Source organism: Stenella coeruleoalba (genome assembly GCF_951394435.1).
Source record: "Stenella coeruleoalba genome assembly, chromosome: 3".
Classification (NCBI taxonomy): domain Eukaryota; kingdom Metazoa; phylum Chordata; class Mammalia; order Artiodactyla; family Delphinidae; genus Stenella; species Stenella coeruleoalba.
The window spans coordinates 124,825,985-124,836,110 of record NC_137148.1 but is presented as its reverse complement, the minus strand read 5'-3'; the positions used below and the strand labels follow the sequence as shown (position 1 = coordinate 124,836,110).

At 42.2% G+C, this 10,126-nt stretch overlaps 1 protein-coding gene across 13 annotated transcripts in view; it reads left to right on the top strand.

Moving 5' to 3' along the window:
• Positions 1-2,124: 2,124 nt before the first annotated feature.
• Positions 2,125-10,126, top strand: part of SH3TC2 (SH3 domain and tetratricopeptide repeats 2) — a 163,223-nt gene continuing 155,221 nt past the window's right edge. For 5 of the 13 annotated variants that reach the window (XM_079916513.1, XM_079916512.1, XM_079916516.1 and 2 more), the window contains exon 1: positions 2,141-2,307. In XM_079916513.1, coding sequence (XP_079772639.1) covers positions 2,256-2,307 — 52 coding nt within the window. In that variant the 5' untranslated portion in view covers positions 2,141-2,255. Of the gene's footprint in view, positions 2,308-10,126 lie in introns of all 13 variants that reach the window. The other 8 variants (XR_013827548.1, XM_079916508.1, XM_079916511.1 and 5 more) reach the window with 5 other exon arrangements.

Below are 10,126 nucleotides of genomic sequence, written 5' to 3'. Positions count from 1 at the left end.
TACACAACCTGGCTTCTTGCTGCCTTCACTGACCTCATCTCTATATCCGGTCCTGCCTCACTAGACTCCGACCACACACACTTTTCCTTTAGCTTTCTAAGCAAGTTCCAGCCTTAGTGCCTTTGTACCTGCTGCTCTCTTGTCTGGAAAGCTCTTTGTTCTTGCTAATTCATCTGAGCTATCCATAAGCAGAAGAGCACTGATTTCCTGCATCTCAAGAGAAGCAATAATGACTTTTTCCAAAATGAACCATTTATTTCAGATTTGCCAAAATGTGTGTGTCTCAACCAACTGCCTCAGGGTGTCATCTCTGACAGATGGCCTGGGGTTCCTTCCATTGGTTGGCCTTGATCATTTACAATTTCTGACCTCTGTTGCTGCACCTGTATAGAAATGGTGTGCAGCCAAGTCAAGGAGAAATGTTAAGTCTGAGCATTCATCATCACGTGCACATTAGACCATGGTTTCTCTTCACTGATTCCCATGTACCTCCCAAAGTTCTTAGTGGCTGCTTTCTAAAGGAACCCTTGCCCTTTTATCCTAGGCCCAAGAAAACATCCTAATTCATACTTAAAACACTGTGCTTTGGTGAGGGGAAAAGACATGAGACACATTATGGGAAGCGGAAACTTTAAACAGATGTGTGCAAGGAAAACATCCTCCATGGCAGTTTTGTGATCAGAGAGACCCTGTGTCCCTGCATTCCTGGCCCCATCCCAGCCCTCCTCTCCCGGGCCCTCCGTAAGTGCTCAGCTAGCTCCAGAGGGCTCAGCATCAGATCACCAAATCCTTCCTCATTGTAGTCATGGAAAGAGCCTGAATATTAGAAAAGAGAAGCTCCTGGGCTGTGGAATCAACTAGACCTGGTTCAAGCCCTGAATCTGACAATCATAAACGGTGGGGCCTTGGGCAATTATACTTGCATTAGCTTTCTCACTTACAAAATAGAGATGATAATGCTAATATTATGGGGCTGTTATGGGATTCAAATGAAATAGTGTATGATAAGTGCCTGACCTATAGTGAACATTCAGTCACTAGGAGTCAAGACAAGTAAGCACTGAAATTGAAGCCAGACTTCAGAGACATGGCCCTGTCACCTGGGGCTGCGCTGGGATGTGCAGTGGACACCCCTGATCACTTCAGTGAGACTGACCCTTAGGCTATCCTTCACACTGTCATCCCAGTGCTCCTGCCAGAATATAACCTTGACCAGGCCATCTCCCTCCTTAAAGTGCTGATGAGACTAATCCCAAGTTCAGCCTCCAAGCAGCCTGCAAGTCAGGACCCTTGCCTTCCCTAGGCCACACCTCCTCACTCTTTGGACCACTCACCACCGACCTTTGCTTTGGGCATTAAGGAAACAGTAAGTAATTAATGATCCTTGAGCTAGGTTGTTGGATCAGTCACGCCTCTCACATTGTTGGCATTCAGCTATATTTTCTCCGTCTCCTTCAGGAGATGTCATGGGAGGTTTTCTGAAATTCAGCCATAGCGTATCAACTGCATCTCCCTGCTCTGCTCCTTATCCAAAATGGAAAAGAGTTTGGTCTGGTGTGACCGTTTTTTGTGCATACTTGTGGCCTTAACATACTTGGTCCTCCATCCTCTTATCTGTAAGATGCTGGGCTACATCAGGAGATTTCCTGGATTCCTTCGGACCAAGACTTTGGGAGCCAGGGCTGGGCGTTGGCTTACTGATGCTGCTGGGGGTGAGGTAAGATGCTGTGCCCACAGGTCCAGCTTCACCCAGATAGCCAAGGGAGGTGTCTGCACAGAGAGGATGGGTGGGGAGCCCATTCCCAGTAGCAGGCAAGTTACTGTGGGCCAAGCCAGTCAGGGAGGGAGCAAGAACAGCAGCAGCCTTGATTCCTCCTCCCCCCGCAGCCCCCCCCCATCCCATCCACCCCCATAAGAACCAAACTGTGTATCTCAATCCTAGAATGTGTGGAATGTGCCACAGCCTGATAGGCATGAAGCAATCTGTAGAGAGGCAGGGAGGAGCTCTACTCCCCAGTCAGAGGCCTGACAGTGCAAGGACTACGGGTCCTGAGGGCTGGGCTGCCCCTCCCATCCTCCCTGGGCCTGCTGCCTCAGCCAGGATATCAAAGACTGCATTGTGCATTGAGCGGGACTTGGTCCCTCGTGTGCCAGGGAGGAGGCGGGAGGAGGGACACCGCTGGGAGGCTGTCCCCTCCCAGTGCTCCTCTGGCTGGTATTCCCAGGGGCCTTGGCCCGGGGAGGATGGTGCACACATGGGTGGCTGCTTCTGCATCCCTTGGGAGCCGAGTCTGTCCTGGGGGCCAGGTGAGTTTCCTGGGGTGCCCCTGCCTGTGGCTTCGCTGAGGTGGTGGGTCCAGTGAAGGCTTATGGATCTGCTGGGTTGGGGGAGCTACTCTTCTAAAGATGGGGAGACGGTTGTACTTTCTGGCTTCTTCTTCTCCCTTCCTCACTTAGTATTTGTCATTCTGGCTTTGTGAAAAGGGAGTGAAGCCTGGGAAGCATCTACGTTTCCTGAAGAAAGAGGCTTTGAGCTTGCTCTAGGAGGAGGAGAGAGTGCTGCTTTTGGCTGCCATTCCCAGGGTGTGACTAAGCCCTTCCTTCCTTTCTTCCCAAGATTCCCTAGTTCAGGAAGAAAGCTCAGGCAGTTAGTTCCTCTGGGGCCCAGGAGTGGTCATAAACTTGGCCTAAGCCACTCAACCCTATTTTTGTCCGGGTTAATGTTACTGGAGAAAAACAGGCAGTTTCCTGCCTCCTACCTGTTATAGTGTGATTTTTTCTTTCTTTTTTTTTTTTTTTTTTGTATGTCAAATTGAGGTCACAGAGTTGTTGCTCTAAGAATTGTCAAGTCATCTGAGACTTGACACAGGGTGACCAGCCTTGCCGGTTTCACTGGGACCCAGGGCTTTCCCAGGATGCATTCAGTGCTAAAACTGGGACAGTCCCAGGCAAACTGGGGTTGTTGGTCACCTTAATGCAAGCTCCTCGCTTCTTTTCACAGCAAGACCAAGGTGAGGCCCTGTGGTCTCGTGTATGGCATTTATTAGGATGAGTGGTGGCTTTGGAGGAGGACTTGCTTGGGAGACAGAAGAGCATTACACCAAGAAATCATTCCTAACCCTTGTTAGGATTCCGTATCTTCCTGGAGCACTGCCATGTTTCCTTGGAGGGGGAGCCCAGGAGAACCTCTAGCTAAGGCCTTCTACTCTCTGAGAGATGACTTCCCCCTGTAGTCTTGTGACCTGGGCTCGACAACATGGAAGGCACTAGAGGTTCCTAAAGCGAATCTGAAGCAGCCACGTTCTGCTTCCTCTGCTTGAAGTCTAGGCACCTTGGTAACTCCAGCAGGGAAAGGCTCCCAGACTAAGCAACGCTAGACTTTATAAGCAAGCAAATGCCCTTGGCACAAAGGCATGACCTTCAGCTAGGAAACAAATCTGGAAGAAAGATTCTCCAGATTTCTAAGATGTATATACTTTTCAGACCCTACCCCTAAATCCTGTTGTCATTGCACCCCATGGGAGCAGACGTTGCATGGGAGCTGTGGGAACATGAAGAACCACCGGTCTGTAAGGCAGGGACCTGGGTTCTAGATCTGACTCAGTCTACTTCCTTTTAGGCAGGCATCCTCACAGTTAATCACCTGACCTTTGAGGCCAGAGTGTCTGGATTTGATCTTAGTTCTTTGATTTGGCTTGACCAATTTATTTAACCTTTCTGTGTTTCAGTTTCCTCACCTGTAGATTTTATGATATAATTATGCCTTCCTCACAGGGTTGTAGTAGGGATTAAGTTTACATGTGAAACAGTTAAAACAACCTGGTACACAATTAAGCACAATAAATAAAACAAGGCACATTAATCACATCTCTATGACTCTGGCATATCATGCTCTCTCTCTAGGCCTCCCTTTTCTCATCTATAAAATGAGGGGGTTAACTCTGCCTGTGAAGGTATCTTAGAGAGCTCTGCTCCTAGTCCCTGACACCCAGCTTCAGCTGGAGCAGCTCTGCTCCTGTTTGACATCCTGTTGTTCAACCCAAAATTTCATGTAAAAGAATTCTGCAGCTCAAAACCAACCAACCAACATTGAAGAAAACATCCTCAAAGTTCTTATAATACTATCATTCAATTATCTTATTGTTTCACCAGATTTTTGCCGCCGAATCGATTGGCATCCTGGATTCACTTTTTCACCAGGAGTCAGCCTGATATTTATTTCTACTGAGGCTTTTCATGCCATCTCCCTAAACTGTTTTCTGTACTTGTCAGGGGATTTCCCTAGGGAGGATGATATGGTGTTATAGGTCTGAGGCCAGTTGTTGTAAACATCCCCTTCTAGGTTCCCCCTATTTATCCTAGAGAAATGGAACAAAGTATGAGACACATGCTGGAGTGACCTAATAGTGTGTGACTTTGGGCAAGTCTCATATTCTTCGAACCTCAGTTTTCCTGTCTGTAAAATGAATCTAATGATAGTATCTATCACACGGAGCTTTCGTGAAGATTAAATCAGATAATTCATCTCATGGATTTAGCACAGTGTCTGGCTTCTGATAAACCCTCAGTAATTGTGGGCTGTTTTATTGTTAGCTAATAGGGACCACGCCCACATTCCTTCTTCCTATTCCTTACTCTACTGGAGTAGGAGTCTGTGCTCCTGCTTCTTTGGCTGCTTCAGTCATTGTGTCTGTTTCAGTGGGAGTAAACAGTGAGGACCAACAGTCCTCAAGGGTTAGGGAGGCAGGAAAGAAGAAGGCTTGACAGTACTAAGCCCCAGACAGCTGCCCAGCTGGTTTGCCTTGGTGTGACACAATGACAAACATTGTCCCCGACACCCCCCAGGTGTGCTGCATTCTCACACATGGACTCTGCCTGCAGCATCTGTTTCCGTGATGTTTCTTACTTACTCACATAAATCTCCTGACTGCATGTGGGCAGGGGATGGGTTTCTATAACTAGAAATAACTGCCATTATTTCTGGCTTCTGGACCCCTGGAAATTCTTGCCACTGTTAAACTACAGTTGCTCACTTAGGATCACAGAGCAAGTCATGTCAAGATTTGTTGGTCTAAAAGCTTCTAGCACTGCCCCTTTATCTTTCAACACTATCTTGAAGACATCTGGCAGACTTACACCCTTAAACAGAGGATGTGGGAGAGATACATTTGCCTACATTGATCGCTGTTGTTTGTAACTTTCCTTTCAACCTTTTTGGTAAATACAAATCATCGGTAAAATTATAGGAGATGGGGGGGTGAATGCTGACAATAGCAAACCATGCTTCACATTTGAGCTTTAAAAAGCTCGTGAGGTGCTTTGAACATACTGATAATAGAGACTATGAGAACAATATGCAAATTTCTACTTTTTGTCATATTAGCTTCAGAACTTCTTTCTTTCTTTTACTTTTTGAAAAAATAAAAGATTACAGATACAATTAGGGTCCCCTGGTAGTTCTTCCCAATCTCACTACCTACTCTCCCTCCGCCAAATTAATCACATTCATGAATTCAGTAGTTTTGTGCTTTTATTACATATTTGTGTACTCGTATCATTGCAAAGAATTTATTTTGAAGATTTTTAAACTTAAAATGATATCATTATGCAAACTGCTTTTATTTTTTTGCTCAACATTATGATCTAAGATATATTCATGTAGATAAATGTAGCTGTAATTCTAATTTGGTATTTGTTCCAACAGGACAGTGTGGGTTTACTTCATAAAAATTGCTGGTTGTATGCTTGTCAGGTCAAAGGAAAAAAATGTGGGTGGAGAAGAAAAGAATGCAGGGAAATGTTTACTGTTTAGTTATCTTCTTAAAGTTGGGAGTGGTGGTGGATGGGTGGGATCAAGGAGAGACTGAGAGAGGAGAAATAGGAGTGAATTCTCATTTCCAGCAAGTTTCTGTGAGTGAAATATTTCCCAAGTTGGAAACCATAGATCTCAGCATTCTGAGGTTGGGTTTATGTAGTGGAACTGGCAAGGTCTGCACCCAATGATCTGGATGGCCTCTGACTCTATTGCTGACTTGCTGTGTGACCCCGGTAAAATCATAACTCCTCTCTGGGGCCTTAGTTTCTCAACAGTAAAATTAAGAGTGGAACTCAATGGTCTTTTATTCCCTTCAAATATTCGTTTTCTGTAATTATTGCCTCTCCTCATCTTTATCTCTCATATTTAAAATGTCAAGATGCCTTCCCTTTTCTAACTTTAAAATATAGTGTCATTCACTTTATTCCCTGACTTCTCATTTGCCAAGATCACAGTCCATATTCTCACACTCACACCCGTGGACTGCCATACAATTTTTCAGCTATCCTCCTTGCTTCACCTCCTTGCCTCTCTCTGTCCTTCCTGTGCTATCCCAGGTAGAATTTCCACTTTTGTTTTGCCACACCTATGCGCAGGAATGTTTCATAGCTCCATATTGCTTGCTATTTCCAATCTAAATTCCTCTGCCTTCCTTAAAATGCTCTCCCTATCCTGACTCTACCATATTTATCAATTTTAGCCCCATGACCACTCACCTCTCCAGTATGTCCTCTGTCAGCTCATGTGCACGCAAAGTTCATTCACCCCTATCCTGCTGAGCTCTTTACCAGTAATCCTGCTTTTCTACCACCTATATGAATCGACCAACAAAATAAAGAGGAAGCCATAGACTGGGAGATAATATTTGTAAACCACATATCTGACACTTGTATCCAGAATATTTTTTAAAAATCTTATAACTCAGTAATGAGAAGGTAAACAACCCAATTAAAATGTACAGACACTTTCATTCAGAAAATACAGGGATGGAAAATAAGCATGTGAAAAAATATTCAACATCATTAGTTATTAGGGAAGTATAAATTGAAACAATGAGATAAAACTGCAAACCTACTAGAATGGCTACACTTAAGAAGACTGATACTATCAAGTGCTGATGTGAATGTGGAGCAACAGGAACTTTCACACATTGCTGATGAAAATGCAAAATGGTACAGCCATTTTGGAAAGCAGTTTGGCAGGTTTTCTTTTTTTCTGTGCCAAAGTCAATTTTATTTTATTTTTTTGTTATCTTTATTCGAGCATAATTACTTTACAATGTTGTCTTAGTTTCTGTTGTATAACAAAGTGAATCAGCTATATGTATACATATATCCCCATATCCCCTCCCTCTTGCATCTCCCTCCCACCCTCCCTATCCCACCCCTTTAGGTGGTCACAAAGCAATGAGCTGATCTCACTGTGCTATGCAGCTTCTTCCCACTAGCTATCTATTTTCCATTTGGTAGTGTGTATATGTCAATGCTACTCTCTCATTTTGTCCCAGCTTACTCTTCTTCCCCCCTGTGTCCTCAAGTCCATTCTCTACATCTGTGTCTTTATTCCTGTCCTGCCCCTAGGCTCATCAAAACCATTTTTTTTTTTTAGATTCCATATATATGTGTTAGCATACGGTATTTGTTTTTCTCTTTCTGAGTTACTTCACTCTGTATGCCAGACTTCATCCACCTCACTACAAATAACTCAATTTTGTTTCTTTTTATGGCTGAGTAATATTCCATTGTATATATGTGCCACATCTTCTTTATCCATTCGTCTGTCGATGGACACTTAGGTTGGTTTCATGTCCTGGCTATTGTAAATAGTGCTGTAATGAACATTGTGGTACATGTCTCTTTTTGAATTATGGTTTTCTCAGGGTACATGCCCAGTAGTGGGGTTGCTGGGTCATATGGTAGTTCAATTTTTAGTTTTTTAAGGAACCTCTTTACTGTTCTCCATAGTGGCTCTATCAATTTACATTCCCACCAACGGTGCAAGAGGGTTCCCTTTTCTCCACACCCTCTCCAGCATTCATTGTTTGTAGATTTTTTGATGATGGCCATTCTGACTGGTGTGAGGTGATATCTCATTGTGGTTTTGATTTGCATTTCTCTAATGATTAGTGATGTTGAGCATCCTTTCATGTGTTTGTTGGCAATCTGTATGTCTTCTTTGGAGAAAGGTCTATTTAGGTCTAGTTTGGCAGTTTTTAAATAAACCTCTGTGTTTTTTGAATTGAGTGTTAGTAACTTTCTCTAACCAATAATAATAATAAAAATAAAACTAGCTTCCAGAAAGTAATTTATTGATTCATAAATAAAAAGTTCAGGGGTTGTTTGTTTCAGGTATGTCTGGGTCAAAATATTCAAGTGATATTATCTGGAAGTTATCTTTCCTAAGCTCTGTTTGTACTGGGTTGGCCTCAACCTCAGGCAAACTTTCTCCCTGTAGTGGGCCCCATAGCTCCAGACTGTCATATTCACAGCTTCAAGTGCAGTGGAAAGGAATCTTTTCCTGAAGAGGTCTAAGGAGAGTCCTAGGACCAGTTCTCACTGGCTTAACTTTGGTCACCTGGCCAAGGTACAGCATAACTTGACTGGCTTACGCTTGAGTCACGTGTCCACTTTTGGAGCTAGGGATGGAGTCAGCCCCATCTGAATGACATAGACTAGGTTTACATGGGTCACATCGCTAATGAGGAAGCCAGGGATTTAGTCCAGAACTACCTGATTGCAGATTTTTTTCCTAGCCACTTCTCTACCTGCCTCCATTTTTAGAAAACAAAGCATGTCCATTACAGAATATTTGGAAAGTAGACAAAAGTATAGAAAAAATGGTTAAAAGTGACCCAGCGATATCTATCATGGGCCTTTTGGTTTATTTCCTTTGTCATTTTAAAAAAATCATATATTTTTCCTAAAGTACTTTATTCTATATGATAGGTTTTTTTTCCAGTTTTATTGAGATGTAACTGACGTTCAGCACTGTATAAATTTAAGGTGTACAGCATGATGATTTGAACTACATACATCAAGAAGTGATTACCACAGTAACTTTAGTGGACATCCATCATTTCCTACAAATATAAAATTAAAGAAAAGGAAAAAAATTTTTCCTTGTGATTTGGGCCCTCTCTCTTTTTTTCTTGATGAATCTGGCTGAAGGTTTATCAATTTTGTTTATTTTTTTAAAGAACAAGCTCTTAGGTTATTGTTTTTTCAGTTTCTATTTCATTCATTTCTGCTTTGATCTTTATGATTTCTTTCCTTCTACTAATTTTGGGTTGTGTTTGCTCTTCTTTTTCTAGTTCCTTTAGGTATAAGGCTAGGTTGTTTGTGATTTTTCTTGTTTCTCAAGGTAGGCTTGTATTGCTATAAACTTGCCTCCTAGAACTGCTTTAGCTGTGTCCCATAGATTTTGGATCATTGTGCGTTAGTTTTCATTTGTCTCCAGATATTTTTTGATTTCTTCAGTGATCACTGGTTGTTTAGTAGCATATTGTTTAGCCTCCATGTGTTTGTGCTCTTTGCAGTTTTTTCTTTCAGTTTTTTCTTTCTTGTAGTTGATTTCTAGTCTTACAGTGTTGTGGTCAGAGAAGATGCTTGATAGAATTTCAATTTTCATAAATTTCCCGAGAATTGTTTTGTGGCCTAGCATGTGATCTATCCTAGAGAATGTTCCATGTGTACTTGAAAAGAATGTGTATTCTGCTGATTTTGGATGGACTCTTCTATATAAACCTATTAAGTTCATCTGGTCTAATGTGTCATTTAAGCCCAGTATTCTGTACTGATTTTGTCTAGATGATTTGTCTATTATTGATATAAGTGGGGTGTCAAAGTCCCCTAGTAATATTGGGTTACTGTCAATTTCTCCTTTTACATCTGTTAATACTTGCTTTATGTATTTAGGTGCTCCACTGTCAGATGCATATATATTTAAAATTTTTATATCTCCTGTTGGATTGATCCCTTGATAATTATGTAGTGTCTTTCTTTGTCTCTTGTTACTGTCTTTGTTTTTTAAAGTCTATTTTGTCTGATATAAGTTTTGCTACTGCAGCTTCTTTTTCATTTCCATTTGTATGGAATATCTTTTTCCATTCCCTCACTTTCAGTCTGTATGTGTTTTTAGATCTGAAGTGAATCTCCTGTAGGCAGCATATATGTATGGGTCTTGTTTTTGTATCCATTCAGCCACTCTATGTCTTTCGATTGGAGCATTCAGTCTATTTACATTTAAAGTAGTTATTGATAGGTAAACTTATTGCCATTTTGGTAATTGTTTTTGGAGTTCTTTTTTGTTTCT